Here is a 23,098-nt window from a genome sequence, read left to right as displayed (position 1 = left end):
GATGGTTGCTATTCTCACACGGTATTCACAAGAAAATGTAATAATCAAAACTAATGCTAGAAGATGACCCTTTGGACAGCAATTGGCCCTTTAATTATGACATGGATGACAGGCGAGTTTCTTTTGAAAATCTTGAATATTTCTACAGTAAGTTCTTGCATCACAGGCGAGCTAGTTTAAGCAAATATAAATCAATGAAGAAGAATGAAATCTCGATGTTAAATCTAATATATAAACAGACAAGAACAAACCAATCTAAATCCCTACATCAATCAAACTTTATATAAATTATTTAAATAAAGAAAAACATATATATATATATATATTTAGATATAACATCACAAGATATCGTGTTTCTTTCAGCAAATCAACAATGCCAGCTCCCTAGAAAACCTTTCGAGTCATTAATGGTAAACTGTTCAGTATCAAAGCTGATCTACTCAGAAAGATTTCATGTTACTTTTGTGGTGGACGATAGAAAAATAATGGAGGCAAATACATTCACCACGAGGGATATTGAAGCACCTTCATGGAAACTACGGGAGGCATCAGACGCAGACATGCACCATAGCAGCATTTTGCTCCCACCCCACAAAAGCTTAAAGAAAGGTATTACACGTGAGTCGTCTTGCAATAGCCAGTCCAGTCCCAACTGCCTCTAGTTTTAGCCTTTTTTTTTTTATATTTTAAAAAAACACTTATTCGCATCTTCTCGAAATCAATTTAAATATTAGTTGACATGCACTAATGTCTTTTGATTTGTTATTTTTAAAAAATAATTAATTCTTATAAATGTTTATTTTCAAATTTAAATTTTAAAAAAATTAGAAAAATAACATCAGCATCCTATAATTTGATCGGAATTATATTTAAACTCTTAAAAAATTATAGTTTATACTGTTAATGAGTGTTAAATAGATTAAATTATAAGATATTTTAGGATATAAATTGATATGCGAATAACAAAATTCAGATTAATTATAAAAGTATAATTTTTAAAAAATTAGTAGGCAGGTTTATTTTTATCTAAATTGTAAGATGATAGGGTAATTTTTTTTAAAAAATTTTAAATTGTTTTTTAAAAAATCTTAACCATTAAAACTTTTAATCTTAATTCATTCGTTTGCTACTCTAAAACTCAAACTATCAATACAAATTCAAATGGGTAGGTCAAAATATTCTTTTAAGTAATGTATTTAATATGAATCGCCGTACAAATTATTGTCTTAATCATAATGATGAAGCCGCCTTTATTTTCCACCTTACTTTTCCAAATCAACCCGCTAATGAAGCAGCTTAATTTCTTTTCTCCTTGGAAGAATTTTCGTGCCGTTTACGACACTTTTTTTTTTTAAAGAAAAATAAACACTGAATATCTCTTTGGATTTTTTTTATTAGTATTATTATTATTTCGTGGCTTTTAGCCACCAAGCCGCCCCTTCCTTTTATATATCGTGTACTCTCTACCCCTTGAGGCCTTCCCTTTTTAATTCCTTCTTCCGCTCCTCCTCTTCTTTTATAAGAGCTGGTTTTTCCATGGAAAAGTTCCAAATGTTATTTCCTTTTTCGTCGACAGGATCACCAAACTACCCTGTCTCTTCAAGCATGACAAATAGTTCTCATGTTTTTCATAATTTTCAAGCAGATAGTTCAGGTGGGTTCTTGGGATTGAAGACAGAAACTCGACACCCAGTACCAAGAACATCACCCGAAATTAATAACGACCTAAATTCTCAAAGTGCAAGCTGTGCAATCGGGTCTGAAACTGAGCCTCAAGCAGCCAAGAAGAAAGGGGAGAAGAAGATTAGAAAGCCCAAGTATGCTTTTCAAACCAGGAGTCAAGTTGATATACTTGATGATGGTTATAGATGGAGGAAGTATGGACAAAAGGCAGTGAAGAACAACAAATTTCCAAGGTACTCTATATATATTGATTTCTCTAGCTATGTCTAACTTCTGTTTGATAATTACATTTGCTTTTTCTTCTCATTTTTTTGTTAAGACTATGATTATGCAATTAAATTCTCACTAGACCCCACTAGCAATTTTATCCTGCGGCTTGGCCGAAAGCAAGATCCTGCTGGATCTCCCACTAGATATGAGAAAGTGTTTAGGGAAAATCTTCCTTTCAGATAGGGTTATGGTTGAGAGACTTTGATGCACGCATGCATGAATCCTTTTGCATTGATGTGAGTATCCTCTAATAATCCTTCGAAGTGCAAATATGTTGATATTTTCTGATCCTTTTAACAATTAGTTTGGTTTAGGGTTTCTCCTTCCTTCTGCCGAGCCCCTTCTCCCTCTACTCTTATTGTAAAATTAATTAAGGAATTCAACCATCAAAATGAATTTTCAAGGATTACAGATTTCTTATTCAAAAAAAAAAAAAAGGATTGCAGATTTCTTTTGTTTAAACCTATGTATGGATATTTATTGATATGTAATAACTTCAATAGAAGAATGCCCTCCTTTGAAGTGTCTCTCTACATGCATTGTATAGTAGATCAAGAGAAAGATGTTTTGTGCTATGAATCTTGTACAAGAGTAGATCCCAGGAGAGCTTTGATCAATTATAAATACTTAATATAGAAGCTCGTCTGTCAAACACAATCAAATCTATGATCAAAAAGAAAAAAGAAAAAAAAAAACATAACCAAATCTTGTATTAATTAACATAAGCTTACATTTATTCCTTACCTAAACTTGAACTGAAACGCTAGCACATTGAAGAGTAAAGTAGCACTTAGTTTCTCCAGTATATTCTGTATAAATCATATGGATGCATAAAGTAACTAAAACAGTAACACTTTATTTGATGATCAGGTAAGTTCAGGCACTTGCATTTTGATGGCTATACCCTAGATCCAGCCTCAAATGAAGGACATATACATTTATCATTTAATTACTGCATCAAAGAAACTTAAACGGTGAGGTTGAGTGGTTAAAGAGATGCATATTTCTTTCTTTCTCCTTCCTTTTAGGTCTAATCGAGGAGTTGCAGCAACAACTGATGCTTACCTTTTTAGGTCTAAGGAGTACATACATATGCCTTGATATATCATGATTTGAAATTTTGAGTATCAAGAGAATAAGATTAATAAGGGTGCATAACTCGGATTTTTAACAATTTTACTTCAATATTATATAAGTTTTTCTTGATTACTAATTAAAAGAAGGCTCGAAGTTAAGCTACAAATGATCATTACCTCGATATTTATTGTGCAATAACTCTCGATTTTAACATTAGCAAGAAAGTTTTTGAGGAAGTAACTCACAGATTGTAATTTCTCATTTTCAGGAGCTATTATCGATGCACGTATCAAGGGTGTAACGTAAAGAAGCAAGTCCAACGCCTAACCAAAGACGAAGGTGTTGTAGTGACTACTTACGAAGGAATGCACACCCATCCTATAGAGAAGCCAAATGATAATTTTGAACATATCTTGAGCCAGATGCAAATTTACAGTACTCCCTTTTGAAGTGATCATCGAATAGGGTCAAAATCATGTATGCTTTGTACCAATATCAAGTAGTGTATTTTCCGTATGCTAATAAGGTTGGATTCATATATATATATAGTAAGGGCTAGCTGGAGATCGATCAGCATGCTTCAAATTTATGGAATTATGTTCTTTAGTTGGCAAATATATTGTAATCTGTCAGTTTCTTTTCTTTTCAGTTCTTTCTTTCACATTGGTGGGATTGTATGATGTAAATAAATCAGCTAAGGTGGGCTCAACTTCAATAAGAGAATCGAAATTCCTTATCGCGCAAGTAGTTATCTGATCAATCTCCTTCCTTTATCTTAATTATCCGTCCTTTTCTTTTCTTTTTGTAATGGTTTCGGAATTTAAATAGAAGTAAACACTAACACTAGTTGAATCACAACTCATTTGCTTTTAACAATCTAAAAAAAATATATAGTATATTTTGGCAGTTTTAGAATCAGCAAAATTGTTGGTCTGCGCTACGCTGTGAGTTTGGTTATTTTTTTATATATAAAAAACTATTCAGGCATTGCTAATAGTTTTCTAGTAAAAAATCAAGTAAAGATTGACCTGATATGACTTGATCGACTTGACAAGTTCAAAAATAATTTAGACGATCAATAAAAATATAGTTTGATTCATAAAAATTCAAGACAATATTTTTTAAAAAAAATATTAAGAAGATAAAATATTAAATCGACACGAGTTTTGAGACCATGATAAGTCCTTATAAAGAAAAATTAAAATAAATAATGAAATTTAAATATTCTCAATTAATCTAATGTTGAAGGATATTTTTTTTAAATAATCAATTAAAAAAAAAAGAAATGACTTTAGTCAACTTTAGTTAACCTGTCAAACTCATGGTCTTGGTCATCAGACCAATATAACTTTATAGAAAATAAATTGAAACAAATTATGAAGCTCAATTTTCAGTTAACTTATGATAAAATTGAAAAACAATCAATTAAAAAAAACAACCTAAGTCAACCCAGACTAATCCGCCAAACCCATGACACGAGTCATGAGATCAAGATACCACATACAAACCATAACAAATTATGAAACTCATTCTCTAACAAATCAAATGTTGAAGGAATAAATTAGAGGAAAAACATAAATTAATAAAACAAAAAAATCAAAGGAAAAAAACAAAAATACTAGTACAATGAATAGCTTTTTTGTAAGGTGGTGCACAGTAAAATCACCATTTCTTTTAATTTCTTGTTAATTAATTTTAATATTAATATGGTACACATGTATCAAAGGTGGCATCCAAATGTGGCTTTCTCCGAAGATTCCATTTTCTTTATATGTTACATTTTCATAGATATTAATTTAGTTTTTAACTAGTCTCCATGCTCGCGTTTTGAGGTAGGACCGAACTATTTTTTTTTGTAAAAAATAATGTTTAGAGGTTCTGAAATGAAGTAAGAAAAGACATAAAAAAAAATCGGCCATACCAAAATTATAACCACACTAATTAGGATTGAGTTAACCTGACCTGAGATATCTCGTCAAACTTGCAATCTACATTATATGATTGGAATAACCAGATAAAAAAAAGAATTATAAAGCTTTTTTTTTTTATAAAAACAATTATATTTACCTTTCAAATCCATGACTCAAGTCATTAGACCTAAAGTACCGAATCTAAAAAAAAATCATGAAGTTCAATTCCCAATCAATTATATATTGAATGATGAAATTCAAAAAAAATTTAATTATACAAAAGGACTTTAAGAAATAGTAATTAGAAAAATAAGGATCAAAGTTAATATACAAAATAAATTTTATATTTAATTGAAGGGTGAGATAAAAAAATCAATTTAGTGAAAGGAAAAAAACTTTTAAAAAAGAATAGGGCTCAAAATTGATGTAAAAATAAAAATAATATTGTAATTAAAGGATGAAATTGAAAAAAAATAACTTTTACAAAAAGGCCAAGAAAAAAAATTAAAAATCAAAACAATGAGAACCAAATTGGAAAACATAATACCATTAATTTGAATTCAAGGATAACATAAAAATCAATAAAACTTTTACAAAAATGTCAAAATAAAAAAAAATTAAAAATCCAAATAATGAGAATCAGATTAAAGAATATAATATTTGATAAATTGGGATTTAAGGATGAGATTAAAAACAAATAAAAGTTATACAAAAGGACTAAGACCAAAAATAAAAAATCAAAATAATAGGGATTAAAGTTGAAATACCAACACCTAAGAGAGCCAAGTTGTAATTTTCAAGGGAAGAGAGATAAAAAGAAAAAAAAAGAAACACTGACGACAAATCAGACCACCACCGAAGATCCTTGTAGCACCAATAGAAAGATAACACAACAGTGCTTCCAAATACATGATGGAAGAGCATTTTTTTTTATGTTAGGAGGCACCATACGCGGCACTTGAAGGGCGAGCATTTTAATTAATTGTGAAAATGATAATAAAATAATTTTGAAAATAACAAAGGAAATCTTGAACATAAAAATTTCAATCGATTCTAATAATTATTATAAAAAAATGAAAATTATAACATTTCTTACTGTTTTTCATTGAACAAAAAAGGGAATATGAAAGTCAAATAATTAGATATTTCCTAATAATTCTTAGATTATTGTTTGCATACAAAATTTTTTTAAAAAAATCATGAATGTGAGGGCATGGATATATAAGAGAGGGAGAAGTTAATTTTAAATAATATCTGGAGAAAAATAGAAAAGGAGAAAAAGAAAACATGAAATGGTGGTTAAGACGGGAAGAACATGCCTGGTGGTCCTGTTTCAAGAGCATTAATCCCATGGGATATATAGTTTCAAAGGGTTTGAATTTTTTACATTTGCTTTGTCAGTTCAGCATAATTTAGTTGACAATTAAGTCCATCAATATTCACGAGACAACACAACACGAAACAAACTTATGTTTTCATAGGAGGATCTTAATTTATTTATCAAAATAAAGAAAAAGAAAATTAGCATTTTAACTAATTAATTCTTTTTAATTAACCACTTTAATATTTAGTTATTTTCATCTTGCATTCGGATAAATAATTGTAGGTGGAAGGAGAAAAGTCAAAGGGGCTAAAGGTAAATTCAAGAAAATTGTATTTTTTGCAACATTCTTTTTTTTTTTTTAAATCGAGCTTGAATTCTTCGAAATTTATTTCACTTTATGCATAAATAAATAATAATAATAATAAAAAGAAGTTCATGTAGGTGGCAGCATTATTTTCTTAGGCTGCATGCATGCCCAGTTGTGCAGTTGTCACACTGCAGAAATTAATGGCCGCAACGTGTGACATAAGGGAATGATTAACCTTATCTTGACCAAATGTGTTGTATATCTATGGCTGTCTTTTCTACACACGTGTAAAAGAAGCAAAAACACATTTGGGCTCTTAATGTTGAACAGTGTGCGTCTCTCTCTCTCTCTCTCTCTCTCTCTCTCTCTCTCTCTCTCTCTCTCTCTCTCTCTCTCTCTCTATATATATATATATATATATATATATATATAAAGGGGTTCTTCAAGTACTATACGGAGAAGTTGGAATTGTTTTTTAAAAGATTATCCTTGTCTTGAAAAAGTGAATCTTCTTTGAGTTCTCATGGCAACATAGGAAGCGTGTTAATATAAAATATAAATTTTATGGATTTATAAATTGTTTTTTTTTAAGTTTAATTTTTTCAATCATTTTTTTCTTGTTTTAATTATTTTATATTAAATTAATTTGAAAATGGAGTTGTTGGAATAGATTTTGACTCTCAATTTAAAAATATTAAATTGAACTAAAATAAATAAAGTAACCATAACAAAATTTGAATACTAGACAAGTTTTGGGCTCTCTTTTCTTACAAAAATCAAGAAATAAATTGTACGAGAAGGGGAGAGATTCATCCTTTTTGCCATTCATTTTTTTCTCAACTTAATCCTTTCATATTGAATTTTTATTGTTATTTTATTAGACTTCATAGTTTTTCTTGGTTGTCTAGATACAAGGATCGCACAATATAAGAAAAAAAATTCTGACATGCATTTGATACTAAATTTTACAAAATAAAATTTAATTTTATTGATATAAAACAATGAAGACTTGGGGGATCAAATTCAAAACTAAAACAATTTTAGGGATTGAAAAGGATGGGTAAGACAACTTTGTTGGAGAGCACATTGCAAGCGCCAATGTGTGTAGTGAAGTCGCTTTCCTCTAACAGCACATGCGGCTTCCTTGATGGCTTACACGTTGTCCATGATTGCGATGGAAGTGGTATGACGAGTTCTTTCTGGTGGTACAATGTGTGTCGACGAATAAGCGACAATAAGGCTATAGTGGTCTTTATTTCTTTTCTCATCTCTTTCCTCCACATTTGTGTTATTTTGTCAAAATTTAAAGGTGTTCTATCATTTTTTTGTGTCAAATTCCATCATCATTTTCTTGATTGTTATTTTTTATTTTGGATCCTTCTTAATGTTTTTTTTTCAATTTCATCCTTCAAACTTTTGGGTTGGTTAGGAATTACATTTCGTGTTTTTTTTTCCAAAGGAGTCATCTTGTACCATAATTCGAGTCATAGGTTTCAAAGGTTAAAACTAGGTTGACATTAAACTTTTTTCATGTTTTTTTTTTACATTTTTTTCCTTTTTAATTTTACCCAGATTACGGGTTTGAAAGGTTAAACCAGGTGATTTTGTTCGATTTTTTTTTAATGAAGTTATCTTAGTCTCATGACTTAGATCACGGGTATGATAGGCAAGCCAATGCTTAATTGGGTCTTTTTTTAGGTCATCTTTTTAAAAATTAATAATTTTTTTGGTTTTATCCTTTAACATTAGGTTGATAGAGAATTAGACTTCATATTTTTTGTTGTTTTGCTTTCTATTAGGTTGTCTCGTTTGTCTAACCCGACTCGTGGGGTTTAGTGGACTTATTAGGCTTTGCTGATTTTTTTAGGTGTTTTTTTAATTGATTTGTTATTTCATAATTCTATATTTGGTTATCCTGGCTTCACGACTTAGGATGCAGGCTTGACATGCTAACTTAGGTTAACTCGAGTCATTTTTTTTTGTAATTTTTTTTTCTTTTTTAGGTCATCCTGATCATTTTTTTAAACCCATTTACTATTGTTGTTTATAATCCAAGTTGTGGATTTCTCTCAGTTCTTTAAAGCATGTTTTTTGTACCTGAATATTTTTTTTTGTTAGAAAACAATTTGGTACAGCCACGACGAAATGATATATGTGTGAGTTAGTTTATAAATTTAATTTTGAAATTTTGGATAATTGGAAGGTAGAATGCCGATTTCTTTATTAAAAGTAATATTTTCTCAAAAAAAAAAACATTTTACAAAAGAGTATTTATAGTAGAAAAAATCATAAATCTAATAGGATATCCCTAATCAATATGGATAAAACTAATAAATAATGATAATTCAATGAAATTTTTTTAAAATAAAGGCCCTAATATCTCTGAAAGGCCTAATAATAACAAAAATATATAAAAAAAATACCCCAACTAATTTAAATAAGACTAAAGTTGTTTTTTTAATCTACTAGCAGAATCAAAGCCCAACTTTGAACACATGGTTCTCTCTCATATTCAATAATTATAATGTGTGATATATATCACTGAAAATATATGGATGTCTACTTTCCAATGAAACTAGAATCATATTAACATTTCTTATGTAGCTTCAGTTATGACCAAAACAGTAGTGAAATGTCAAAACTAGCATGTTTGAATCTTTTTATTCTAATTTCTTTGTAATGTCTTAATGCCCAACTACAAGCTCTTCTTGAACATGAATTAAATTAATCAAGACTTATACCTTATTATTTAATATCTTTTTTAAGTCCACCTTAACCCATGTATCTTGAAGAAATCAATTGAAAACCTCTTTGAACCTCTTAACCCTAAGTCTTTTCATTAGATCACCTAAAACGTGTAACGAATTTCTTGGTGTTCATTGGTTCACATTAAATAGTGTTCGAGAGATCCATATGATTGTTCTTTCATGTGTATGAGTAAGAGATGTTGAAAATTGAGTGTTTGGAATTTAAAAACTTAGACTAAGATTTTTCAACCACTAGCTAGCTTTGTTAGTAGAAAAATCTTATAGGTGGATGACACATCATTAAGGATATTTATATAAAGGTAAAGGACACATCGTCGGCTCTTTTTTAAAAAAACAAAAAGGATTGTGAGCCTAGGCTTTATAGTTTTGGGCAAGGTATGTGACCTAATCGATCTCTCTTGCTTATATGCATTTAATCTTTTTAAAATGACCCTAATTATTTTTATTTTTTAACATTTTATAATACGGTTATTTTTAAATAAACTTATTCAAATGATATTTAAATAATCATTCAATTATGTCATAGCTCTCAAATAATATTATAATTTCTAATGATAATATTAATATTAATAATTATATATGAAACTAATTGCTTAATTTTTTAAAAACAATTCCTCTCATGAAAATTTAATGCAAATAAAATATATATTTAAAAATTTTTTATATGATTTTTCTTAGATTTTATATTTTTTATATTTCACTTAGAAATTATCAATTTGTGTTTTATTTATTTATTTATTCAAATTGCCCTTTAAGATTATGATAGGTTTTAATTTAAAAACCAATACTTAAAAAAAGACGTGTTTTGATATATATATGAAAAATATATACCAATAAGAAAAGGGAGTTTTTATTAGAGATGTGCATTTTTTACACTTATTTCAAATCAATATTTTTTTTATAGTTTCTATTTCAGTTACCTTTATTTGTATTCAATAAACCATACTAAGAACAAAGAATTTTAACAAAAAAAATATTTTTTTCTCTAAAATTTAAATTATTGTCTTTCTTACTAATATCTATTTTTATTGCATACAATTAAATAAAAAAACTTAAAAGTTATGAAGATCAAGTATTTACTTATTCATCTATTTTTTGCTTATTATAGTGAAGATCAAACTTTTATTTTAATTTTTATTTAGATATATTTCAATTCATTTTATAAAACAAAAATATCATCTTTTCAGTTTTCAATTAAAATTTTTTACGATGCCAAAAAAACATATCTATGATATTTGAGCTGTTATATCTTGTATTGCAATCGACTTAGAATCATACCCATAACATAACACACGTACCCTAACTAGTTTTTTCTAAATGACATAAAAAAAATAATCATGGTAGGTAGGACTTTTCATGTTAAGGATTGACTAAAAGTCACACAAATTATATTTAAAGCAAAACTCCAAAACACTAGAGTCTTTATCTCTTGCAAATTAGCTTAAATTCTTACCCATACCATATCATAGGTACCCCTAACTAGTTTTCTCTAAATAACAAAAAATAATTGTTAAAGATAGGTATGAGACCATTCTCGTTGAGGATTGGCTAAAAGTCACACAATTCATATTTAAAGCAAAATTTATTACTCCCTACTTGTAATTATTCCTAACAAAAAATTATGTTGGATTTCTTAAAACACATACATGCAATGAAAAAAATAAATTTAAAATATTTCAGGAGTCTTGAGGATCTTGTTAGATACATCTAGAGTTTTTTAGAGTTTATGCGAAGATTACCTGAAGACTAGATGCTTTTTTTTTTTGCTTTGAATAATTGTTTCAAAGCTGGGTTGTCATAAACCACAAGCCATTTAAATTTCTGACCTCTAATGACAATCCACACAAACCACTAGTGAGAAATCGCCTTAACACTTTTAATTTTTGAATGGAAAAATATCAATTTACCATTTAAATAATATCACATATATTACTATATGATAATTATAAAAATTTATTTAATCAAGTCCCTATTTGATCTTTTTTAGGTCTAGAATTATAATCCTCTATATTAATTACATTATGGTCCTTAATTTCTAAACTTTATTTACAATTAAGTGCACTTGATTATTCATCCTAATTTAATTTATGACCAATGATTCTTCTGTATATGACCGATTAGGTTCTCTAATAAATTGGTTCAAATATAAATCCTAATCCTAAATAAAATAAAATTAAATAAATTACAAAATTTAATTTATTATCAAATCAATAATTGAATGACTTATATTTAAAGATCAACTACAATGTCTAGCAACTTGTCATGATCCTCCAAAATATTAAAAAAATCATTAGTGGTTTGACTTTACCTTTCGGTGACTGGTTTCTTAATGTAATTATTATTCATTCGTCAAGAATGTTATAATTTAGACATTATAACATGAAATATATCTACTTTGTTAAATCATTTTAGTTCTCAACATTATAAAAATTGATTATTTGAATAAGTTTTTGAAACTCTTTTCAAAACTTATTTCACCTTGACTAAGGACTTCACAATCAATACTGTTTGAGAACATATGGTGTATTACTTTTTTTGATTCACCTAAAGTGAAGAATCCTCTCTTGATTACTCAAATATCTTTATATATTTATATCTATTTGTTTGTTTCCTTTGATTAGGACAACAGGTGATTAAGATCAAAACATAACATTCCTAATATATGATAACTTAGTGATCTCAAGTCTAAGAATCACTTACACTACTACCATGTGAACCTTTCTATAGACATAAATGATCTCTGCATATATAATTATATTACGGGTTAGTTCAGTGTATATGTCATCTGACAAGTAGCTACATATTAGTTTCAAGTATCTCTCACACTTCAGTTTATGAGAGCATTTGCTTCCTTTCATGAAGGAAGAAACATAATATACATCGGTCTTAATAACTCTAATTAATGTCTAGTCTTACTAGAACATTGACTAGGACCATTTAGAAACAATGTTTTGATACATTAGGATTCTTATAATTATAAAAGTTTTATAATTTCTTATGTAAAACGTTATTGTTTCATGAACTTTATCTTTACTCTAGACTCATTAATCAAACATTAGATTCATTAATCAAATATAATTGAATATTATAGATAAAGAAAGCCTTTATTAATTATAAATATATTTTACATATGTGTAACTAATTGATTGTCTATATGGCATATTCACCTATAAAATCAACATTTGTAGACTCTAAATAATTTTATTTTTTATTGAAAATAGAATAAAATATCCTAGTCCACTTAACATTACTAGTTGCCCAGTCCATCTTCTCTCTTCCTAGTTGTATATTTTTCATGCATTGCTTTTTTCTTTAACCTTATTCTTGTCTCTAGATAATTATGTTAGTCTTAGAAATATTTTTTTTTCAGTTTGGTACTTGATTCTTTTAGTTTAATGTTCCACAAATAATGATATAGCACAAGCAATACTAGTAATCAAGAGCCAATGCAAACATTTAGGTGTCTATATTGAATAAACAAGATACCCAAATACCTCCATTTTGGACCTACATGGATGGAAATACTTAGACATGTAAAAGACATTAATAAATAGACAATCATGCAACCCTTAAGCTTGCTTTTACCGGTTATAAGAATTTTACATTTTACCGATCAAATATTTTATCGACAATTAGACAATGATTCCATTAGCATGATTTTTACCGATAGGCATACAGATAGTTACTGTTCATCAAAAAAACTTTTCTCATTAATTCCTATTTTATTGGTCATTTTATCGGTAATGTAATCACTGATGGCTTTACAGGAAACATGCCAGAGAAAAAACAATTACCCGATTTATTCTATTGATATTTTCATTGGTGAATATAACATTTCATCAAAAAAAACTTTTTGCAATTCCATCAGTGATTTTTTAAAATAATACCGGTGATTTAATTTCGTCGATAATTAAAAAGTGGGAGTGAAATTTCAAGTAATTTTTCTCTAACTTTCTGGAATATACTAACAAACTTAATACATCGATAAGACCGTCAGTCATTTTAGTAAAATATCATCTTTTAAAAAATATCTAATAAACTGAGTAGAAAATAATTAAAATAAAAATAAAAATCAAATATTTGTTATAGATTTAAAAAATTATTAGTTCAAATACAATTAATCTAAAATAGAGGAGTTGGAAGAGGAGGCATGTCTTCGCCAAGACCATAGGGCCAATGAGGGGGAGAACATATACCACCTGTTTGTTTACAACTCCATGTACAATCACCAGAGCTCGGTCGTTTCAGCACTAAGTCGTTATGTCTTAACAACAAGATGGGTCATCCGAGCTTAACTCGTTGGTTTAAAACCCCCTCGAACTTTGGAGTTTGAGTGCTAGGAACTAATTGTGAGTATCTAACAGTTGAAACATTTTAGGTCATCCACAATTCCTTAACCATAATGTTTGAGATATTAAGTCTACCAAATGATCCTGCCTCCAACCACATTTCTAGATCAATTTCCGGTTGGGTCGAAGGATCATCCTTGTATCTCTTCTACAACCAGGTGTTATATATTTCCTTAAAAAAAAGTCAGCAAATCCAAAATAATAATAACTTAAGAAAAGAAATTGTTGAAATTCAATGTACCATAAAGTACTAAGCTCATCTATCTATAAGCTATTGCACCCCTTTTCTGATAGTCATCATTTCACGCATGCATTTCTATAAAAAACTTCATCGATCTTGGTTTACGTCCAATAATTATAGCCTGCAAAAGAAAATTGATGTTAGTTAAACATATTCATATAAAAAATAATTTTGAAAAAAGATGTAATAAAAAAGAATCTTAGTATCCGCTTCATATACGAAACAAACGGAATAAATTCGCCGATGTGCATAGTAATGAAACCATGGATCTGCTTGTTTTGATTCTCTGCACCGAATTGTGATTGTTGCATAAAATACTTGGACATCACTTGCTGAACATATTCTGCCTATACAGACTTCGAGATGTACGAAGGTATGAAATCCTTCTAAACTGCAACGTTTTTCTAGCCTGAAAATTATCTTTTTTTGAGCATATTTTTGGATTTTTTCTAAGCCTCGTCTAAAAATCAAGCAACCAAGATGAGAAATCTTGAAGAAGATATTTCTTCAAGTTGTGAAAAAGGGCTTAGTGAGGATTCATTAAGAATATTATAATCTTTGGCTTGGATTAGTAAAAAATACAATATTCAAGATTGGTTAAATACTTGAGGTGTAGATGCAGGCTTGTTGAACCATGTTAAAAACTAAACTTGCACTTTCTATCCCTATACTCTTTACTTTAAGCATTTTAAATTATATTATTGGTTAATTGTATTTAATTGAGTTAATTGCAATATTTTTTTTATCATTAGTAAAATACCTAATTCACCCCTAGGTGTTATTGTTGCCTTAATTCTAGAACAACAACATCTTTAGATGTTTTGTATGCTTTTTCAACAACATATCAATTGGGTACTTCTGCTGACTTAATTTCCAGCTAAATAATTAGGCTAACTAGTAGGAGAAACTTTTCAACTTCTTTCTTTTTAAAGATCACTCCAACTGAGCGAGTAGGTAGTGATCTTTTATTGTTTTTTGTAAAAAAAAAAATGAAAGCAAAAGAATAAGTAGGGGAAGGGGAGAAGGGGTTTGATTGCCAGGTTAAAACTTAAAAACTATTAATAGATTCACTTACGGATATTAGCGATGAGTTTATTATATTGATAATTTTCTCTGTAATAATGATATATTTTTTTTTTATCCAATATTCTTTTCCTACAATAATTTCCTCCGTGGGTTCTCTTGTAAACAGACTTCTTGGATTGATATGCGCCACTTGGTGCATTCCATTTTGATCCATCTTCCCAGTAGGATCAGTTTTTGTTTTGGATGCTAAAGAAACCAACAATGACTACAATGGAATGTTTCCAGTGAGCCCAGCTGGTGACGACTTCCTCAAAAAAACAGGGCCTCCACCCCTTCAATATTAATTGCCGAATTAGTTGGCTCCTTTTATATAGTCAATGGTCTTGAAATATTGAAAATATTTACGATACGCATTGATCTTATGATCTTGTATGGTAATTCAGTAATCCACCTAACCCTTTTTCTAGTTGTGAGTTGCCAAGAGGTTGTGAAGTACTTGATTGTTTATTTTATGGTGCTCCACTTTGAGACTAATGTCCTTCATCTAGGCAGTTGCGGGTTGGTTTTGAATTTAATCTGTCATGGAAAAGGTAAATTGGTGTAAGCACTGATTGAAGAGTGCCAATTACATTTCTTGGCATAAATTTGGTACGAGAAAAACAATTAATCAACGCATGAGGATGGAAAAGTGTAGAAGAAAAAAGACGTGGTTTTTATGCTTTGTTTTCCACAGCCTTTTCACGTTTCCACGAGTGAGGTGATCTTGTGATTGACAGCGAAAGTCCATAATTGAGGAAGAGTCAAGTCATCGACATCCATTCTCTTCTTCTCCCTTCAAACCATGAACACAGCAGATGGACTTTTGGCCAACTAATGGAATCGATTGGCGTAAACCTCCATATTTCACACAGCCTATTTGAATAGATTTCAAGTGTGTAGACCGGGTTAGGTTCTGATCAATAATGGTATGCACTTACGCAACTGAGCTAAGGATGCCCCTCACACATGTCAAAATCAAAAGAAAACCCCAGTAAACCAAGTTATGAAAACGAAGAAAACCATGTTCTTACAGCTATGTATGTATGTATGTCGATCTTTGAACACCAGCCACATACATGACTAATAAAGTATGTTTGGAATTGTAATAGCGGTTGTAGTTTAAAATATTTTTTGTTTAAAAATATATTAAAATAATATTTTTTATTTTTTAAAAATTATTTTTAAAATCAGCATATCAAAACAATTTAAAAACATAAATATAAACAGTCAGTAATGCAAGTCGAAGTCCAAGAATAAGCTCTATACGTCAAAGCACCCTACAGTTTTTTTCAATCCACATTTCAAGAAACGGTAATGGATTGAAGCACAGATAAAAAACAACTTTAGTTCGGTTTGGATGCAAGGGAGACAGCTACAGCAGTAATAGCTAATCCCTAATGAGCTTGTCACCCAGGGGCATCCCCCTCCCTCGTAAGAGTCACAGGATTGCAGATTTCCCTCGGAGACTGAAAATAAACAACAGCAGAAATAAATTGACAAATCTTCAGAATCGTCAAAGTTTGGGGCTAAAAGGAGGTTTGGAAGTCATTATGTTAGTGATGAAGCCGAAATATAAAAAGAACTTCCTTTACCAACATCATGAGCGTAGTTTAAATTCTTGGTAGATGCATATCAGCAAACTAAAGACTGAATAAGGTTAAAACAAAATTAAGAAATTTCAGACTCTCTGGACATCGATCTACAGACTTATTGTAACCAAACCATCATATTCATGAAATTAAAAGGAAAGACTACGAAATCTCTTAAACAACAGCATATCCCTGAGATAAGACACTAGTGCTTATCCTCCTTCGGAATGTCCTTGTGGGGGACCTTTGATTCCAGTTCCTTAGGTGGTGCCTCTTTTGCAGCCCTGAGATAAGATACATCAGTACTGAAAATGGAGGAGTAAACTCCTATCAAGATAGTAAACATAGGCCAACTGAATGAAGTCGATTCAACAGTTTGGTTTTGCATTGGTCAACAATTTATATCCAGGTTTTAAACTCATGGTGAAACAATCTAGTTTTGATTTAAAGACAATATCAAGCTATCAAAAGAGGCTAAAAGGCAATGTATGAATAATATGCAACTTGTTCATTAGAATCTAATACAATTCCATAACTTAGCCAGAACACGAATATTGTAGCCTCCAACAAATGAAGGCCAAGAGTTATGGAAAGATGCTGACCAGGCTTGTTCAGTCATTATCCAATACCGGCTTCAAGCCCATAAGCACCAGCTGATTTACTATCCCAAACTTGTTTAACATTAAAACAAAAATACCCAAGTTATTTACCCCAATGCTAGAATCAAGTTTATGTCAAGAAAACCCATTTTATATCTTGAAAATAAAACACCAAGGTTGCATTTGGCTAGTGACTCTGAATATTAGAGACAAATACGAAAGGTGTGGTTGAAAAGATAGTGACAAAGACCTAAAATAAATCTATCTCTAGACAGTTTTAGAGTGAATTTCAGCAATTTCAAAACATGAAGTACAGAGATACATGTCCCCTTTATCCCCACTATCTCTATCCCTTCTATTCCGAGACAGTAACCAAACGCTATTTGAGAATCACACACAATCAATCACACCCAATTAATTACATGTCTTTCCAAAACTGATATTGAAATTCTTAATAGTAATCCAACCTAAACATCCTCAATGCGAAAAATAAGACCCAGTTCCTTAATTTAAATTCCTAGATTAAGGATGCTATAAACAACCCAAAAACCAGCGAACTAATGAAGGGCAAGAGTTACGAAAAGATGCCGACCATGCTCATTGAAGTCATTATTCAATTCCCGCTTCAAATCCATATGCACCAGCTGATTTACTATCCTAAACTTGTTTAACATTACAAAAAAATACCTAAGTTATTTACCCCAATGCTAGCCTCAAATTTATGTCAGAAAACCAATTTTATATCTCAAAAATAAATCATTAAGGTTGTGTCTGGTTAGTGACTTCGAATGTGAGAGACAAATAAAAACAAGATAGAAATGTGTTTGGTTGAAAGATAGAGACAAAGACTTAAAATAAATATGTTTCTAAGACAGTTTTAAAGTGAATTTCTATACTATCAAAGCAGGAAGCACAGGTCTCCTCCATCCCCACTATCTCCGTCTCTCTATTTTTAAGGCAGTTTTAGAATGAATTTCTATATTATCAAAACAGGAAGTATAAGTTTCCTCCATCCCCACTATCTACATCTCTTCTATTCCGAGCCATTAACCAAACGCTATTTGAGAATCACACACAAACAATCACACCCAATTAATAAAATGTGTCTTTCCAAAACTGAGATTGAAATTCTTAATGGCAAAAATGAACGTAATTTTGTTTCGTTCAGTTCATCAAATTTTTAGATGAACATGTCCAACCTAAACATCCTCAATGCGAAAAATAAAAAAGACCCAATTCCTTAATTTAGATTCCTAGATAAAGGATACTATAAACAACCCAAGAACCAGCGAACTAAACCCATCAGAATCAGAAATCATTCGATTTAATAAATATCAATAATGACCATCACGCCTACAAATTCTAAAAAAACATCATAATCACTTCTACTCATAGAGAAATAGGGGGCGAGCTCACTTGGAGGCAGCGGCGGATTCTTCTTCGAGCCAGTGGCGGATATGCTTGACGTTGCGTCTAAAGACAGCAGCAGATTGCTTCACATCGCTCCTTAGTAGAAGAATCACAGCACTTACACCAGCTACGGTTATAATCAAGTTTGTCAATCCCATTATTAATTTTTTGCTTTTAAATCCTAAATTGTTTTGAAAATTGGAGAGGCAAGTGGGTTTTTAAGTCACCCATGCGAGGGCTTGGAGAAGACGATAGACATACCTTGTGTAATTTTTTAGGTGTTAAATGGGCTTTATTTTTTATGGGCCTATTTTTGGTCCGATTAACTTATTGTGCTGTGGCCTAGGTACGCGGGCTTCAAGTTGGCCCTATAGCTCTCCTTCAAAACTATACTTATTTATTTATTGAGCAATGATCCCCTCGATGGGTATTTTTTTTTTTTTCAAGAGCGAGAGTAGTTTCGGATTAACTTAACTTGCACAATTGATATTAAAAATAAATTATTTAAAAATTTAATATTTGAAACCAGAAAGTCAAAAAAAAAAAAATCTTTGATGTCAACTTCTTGGAGTAATGATCTTCTCAATTTAGAACTCAATTCCTTTCTCAAATGATGCTCACTCTTGAACAATGAACTCTACCAAGAAATAAACTCATGAGAAAATTTGATAGAGGAATTGTTTTTGGATAATATATTATTATTTTTATTTGTAACTCTCTGAGTACCATATTGGTTATAGTCTACACAATATGGGATATGTTTTAATTAATTTCTTTCAAATAAGAAAAAAGTGTTATAACTTTCTCCTCAATTTGTAGAACATTAAAAATTTATGATTCAAATGAATGTATCATCATATAAAAAAAATTAAAAAAAATCTTCCTATGTTTATTAGTTTCTACTTGGTTAAGAGGGTTTTTATGCCATGAGCAAGCATAAGAAAATGTTATTATACAGTGTCTGAGTATATCATTTATTGTGGCAAGAATGATTCATATTCTCAAAAAAGAAAAAAAAAAGAAAACAATGTTTGATGGTTGGAAATGACAAGATGTTACAATATTTCTTTTACTGATCTTATACTTATCGTTGAGATTTTACTTAATAATTTAAATTATTAAATTAAAATAACTTTTTAATATAATATCAAAGTTTTATTGGCTAAATGATTATAAAATCAAATCTTACCATCTTATTTTATTTGATAGAAACTAAATATAAAATAATGTAATCTTGTGTAAATTTTAAGTTTTAAAAATTTTTATTTGAGAGAATGTGTTAAAAAATAATATAAAATATATTTTAAAGTTTTATTTAATAATTTTAATTATTAAATTAAAATAATTCTGTGATAATTATAATGTTTGAAATGATATAATTTAGTTTTGTTTTATAAAAAAAACCACTGGTATCGATGAGGTCTCCTCTAGCCAACTAAAGGAAAATTCAACGTCTGTTTTCAAGAAAGAAATCCTTTCCAAATCAGCGAAACCTCATGTTTTGCAATCCCAATTTCCCTCGATCCATTGCATAATTTAATGATCCTGTGACATATCCGGTCATGTCACAAAGCTACTTTTGGGATGCACATGAAAAAAGAGCAAAAAAAGAAACTAGAAAAGATCCTAGGTACGAGATTTGTTCAACATTTTTATTTGTTTTTACTTTTTAAAAGTTTTTTATAAAAAATTAATTTTTTATATTTTTTTATTTGTTTCAAATTAATATTTTTTTGATATTTTTAAATTATTTTGTACCTCACTTAATAATTTAAACTATTAGATATATATGGTTTTTTGATATGATACAATAGCCTTGATAATTAAGTAGTTACGAGTTTAAATTTTATATTTTTCTTTCTAATTAATATAAATTACGTACAAGGTAATGCGTGCTTATACAAATTTTAATTTTAAAGAATTTTTACTTAAATAGATGTATTAGAAATTATATAAATTATAAGATGTCATGGCCTCCTATAAATTATAAAATTTTAAAATTCATGGATATCCCACCAAACAAAATCATAAGAGATAAATAGTTTGTGTGTGTATTTTATAATATATTGTATTAGTTCTTTTCTTTTGCTAGCTAGTTTTAAAGCTTAAAAAGGTTTCTAAACTCGATTGCGTAGCTTATAAAGAACTTCCTTTATTAGCTCTATTTTTAAGGGATTAGGATACTTACGTGTTCTGTAGAATATAATGTTCAATTTACCCAATTGAAAAGAAAATGAAAGAATTCAAATCAATTTAAAGCATAACTACTATCATTTTCATTTATGATTAATCTTCTTTCTGTTTCTGATGATTCCTATAGATTAGATCATATCTTTACTCCAAAAAAGAGAAAGATTTGGATACTCTTTTGATTTTTAAAAAATAAAATGTCATATTTCAAATGTCATAATTAGTTTTGAATTCAATAATATAAAATATGAGATAATAAAATATCATTATTATTTCTATCATGCATTAAATCATGTCCATTCAATTTAAATTAAGATTTGTCGAAGAACCAATTCAATCCAATAGCTTAACCAGCTAGGTGAGGTCTCAAGATATGATTTATATTATTCTATATCACATTTCCTCAATTGAAAGCTTTTTTAACTTAAAACTTGCACAAGCCTATATTACATTACCTTGTGTTTAATTTTTATCAAATAAATAAAGATGATGAGATTTGAACTCGTGACTACTTGATCATCAAAACCTGATACCATGTCAAAGAACCAATTCAACCCAATAACTTAAATTATTAGGTTAGGTCTCAACATATAATTTATATTATTTTATAACAAACTTATTATATATTTGATGTGTAAATTTTTTTATTTTTTTTTAATTTGAGTGTCTCAAGTTTTGTTTTTCTTTATTTAAGTAATCAAGAGTTTTGGTTAGATTATGTGAAATACAATGTTGATATAATTGTTAAATTGACATGTCAGTATGATATGATGACATATCCATCACATGTGACGTAATAAAGTGAAATATTTGCGCTGTTAAATAATAAAAAAAGTTTGGATATTCAAATTAATAGAAAAAATCTCATACCAAGTATCTAATAATTCCATTTTGAACTCAATGATTTAGATGTAATAAATATGACAAAAGCAAACATGAGAATATCTAAATCTAGAAAAAAAAATCATTGTTAAAAAGCATTTGAAGCTCGTAATAAATAAGTGCTTTCATATTTATTATCAAAATTAATTATTTATATTTTAAAAACTACATACAAAATAGTACTCGTTTGATATCTTTAATTAATTTAATTGGCTGTTTCCTGAATATTAGATTTTTATTCTCGTTCTACTCAATCCGAAAGCCCTAAAGGAGGTTTGTAAAAGCATTTAGATAATGTTTGATGAATACACTAAAGACACTTGTCTTGTGCTAAAAAAAGGGCATTTTACTTCATTAATTATTAATCTATTTGAAATTTGTACATTATATTAATACTCAAGTCATTTATTTTAGAAAAATAAATATTTTGCTATATAAAATGAATAAATTATTGAAACCATCATTAATAATTAATTACTCTCAATTTTCGACTTAGATTTTATGTTAGAGGCTATTTAGAATTCTGAAACTAAATTTAATTTTAAGAGTTAAATTAATTCTTGTATTTTAAGTATTTTCAGGAGAATTTTCATTGCAGATATTTCCTACTAATTAATGTCAAGCCTCAGCTGGAATCCTAATCACTTCAATCAGTTGGTTCTGTGCATAGATTGTAACATACACTTTCAATTCTACGGTGCAATGGAGCCCGACAGGTCAATCACTCCCTTTGTATTTTCTTCTACAAAAACGTCAGCTGTCAGGTAAATACTCTATCTACTTTGGCATGTGTTTTTTTAGCCCTGAACTCATATTTGATGTTGAATATACATTAATTTATGGGTAAAAAAGGAATAACACATTATAGTTGATATTAATTAATAAATTAATTGATGTTTCTTAAAAAATTATGTTTTTTTTTAAATCACATGATCAGTCGTATTCAAAACCAAATAAATAAATTTAAAAACCTTAAAACTCGGAGAAATATTATTAAAAAAGTAACTCTAAAAGATTGATCAAAATTAAATAATAAAGTTAATTTAATTTGTTCATCTATGAATAAATAATCATATTTTTTTAAAATGTTTTTACCAAATTTGTAAGTTTTTAATTTAACTATTCCTTTTCATATAGTAAATAAGGACAATTTCTTAAAGGGGACCTCTTAAGAAAATCGCAATTTAAGAAATGCACAATCGAACTTGTCCTTTTCGCTAATATATCTTCAAAGATTGTCCCGCAAACCGAATTTAGCCCCACTAATCTTGATCGTCATTGGATAATGAGTAATATTTTTTTTTATGAAATAATGTTCTCTCTGATCAATTCCATAAAAAGTGTTCCTTGAAAGTTATACGGTTTATTTATTAAATTAGAAACAAATTAAAAGCATAGATTTCTTAATCTCTATACCTACCCAAACAAAATTCT

The 23,098-nt window shown here is 29.1% G+C and overlaps 2 protein-coding genes across 2 annotated transcripts; one reads left to right on the top strand and one right to left on the bottom strand.

Moving 5' to 3' along the window:
* Window positions 1–1,490: 1,490 nt before the first annotated feature.
* Window positions 1,491–3,774, top strand: LOC133698252 (probable WRKY transcription factor 75). Its single transcript, XM_062121157.1, has 2 exons — window positions 1,491–1,916; window positions 3,299–3,774. Exons 1-2 carry the CDS (start codon window positions 1,537–1,539, stop codon window positions 3,477–3,479), a joined length of 561 nt encoding a protein of 186 aa, XP_061977141.1. The 5' UTR covers window positions 1,491–1,536; the 3' UTR covers window positions 3,480–3,774.
* A 12,791-nt stretch (window positions 3,775–16,565) lies between these two features.
* On the bottom strand, window positions 16,566–18,842 carry LOC133699970 (uncharacterized). Its single transcript, XM_062123521.1, has 2 exons — window positions 18,599–18,842; window positions 16,566–16,867 (listed from the first exon to the last, which is right to left on the bottom strand). The coding sequence occupies exons 1-2, from the start codon at window positions 18,748–18,750 to the stop codon at window positions 16,789–16,791; spliced, it is 231 nt and encodes a 76-aa protein (XP_061979505.1). The 5' UTR covers window positions 18,751–18,842; the 3' UTR covers window positions 16,566–16,788.
* Window positions 18,843–23,098: the final 4,256 nt, after the last annotated feature.

Source organism: Populus nigra, chromosome 1, assembly GCF_951802175.1.
Source record: "Populus nigra chromosome 1, ddPopNigr1.1, whole genome shotgun sequence".
NCBI classification, from domain to species: Eukaryota; Viridiplantae; Streptophyta; class Magnoliopsida; order Malpighiales; family Salicaceae; genus Populus; species Populus nigra.
The sequence above is the reverse complement of the archived record's forward strand: the minus strand, read 5'-3'. Positions and strand labels throughout refer to the sequence as shown.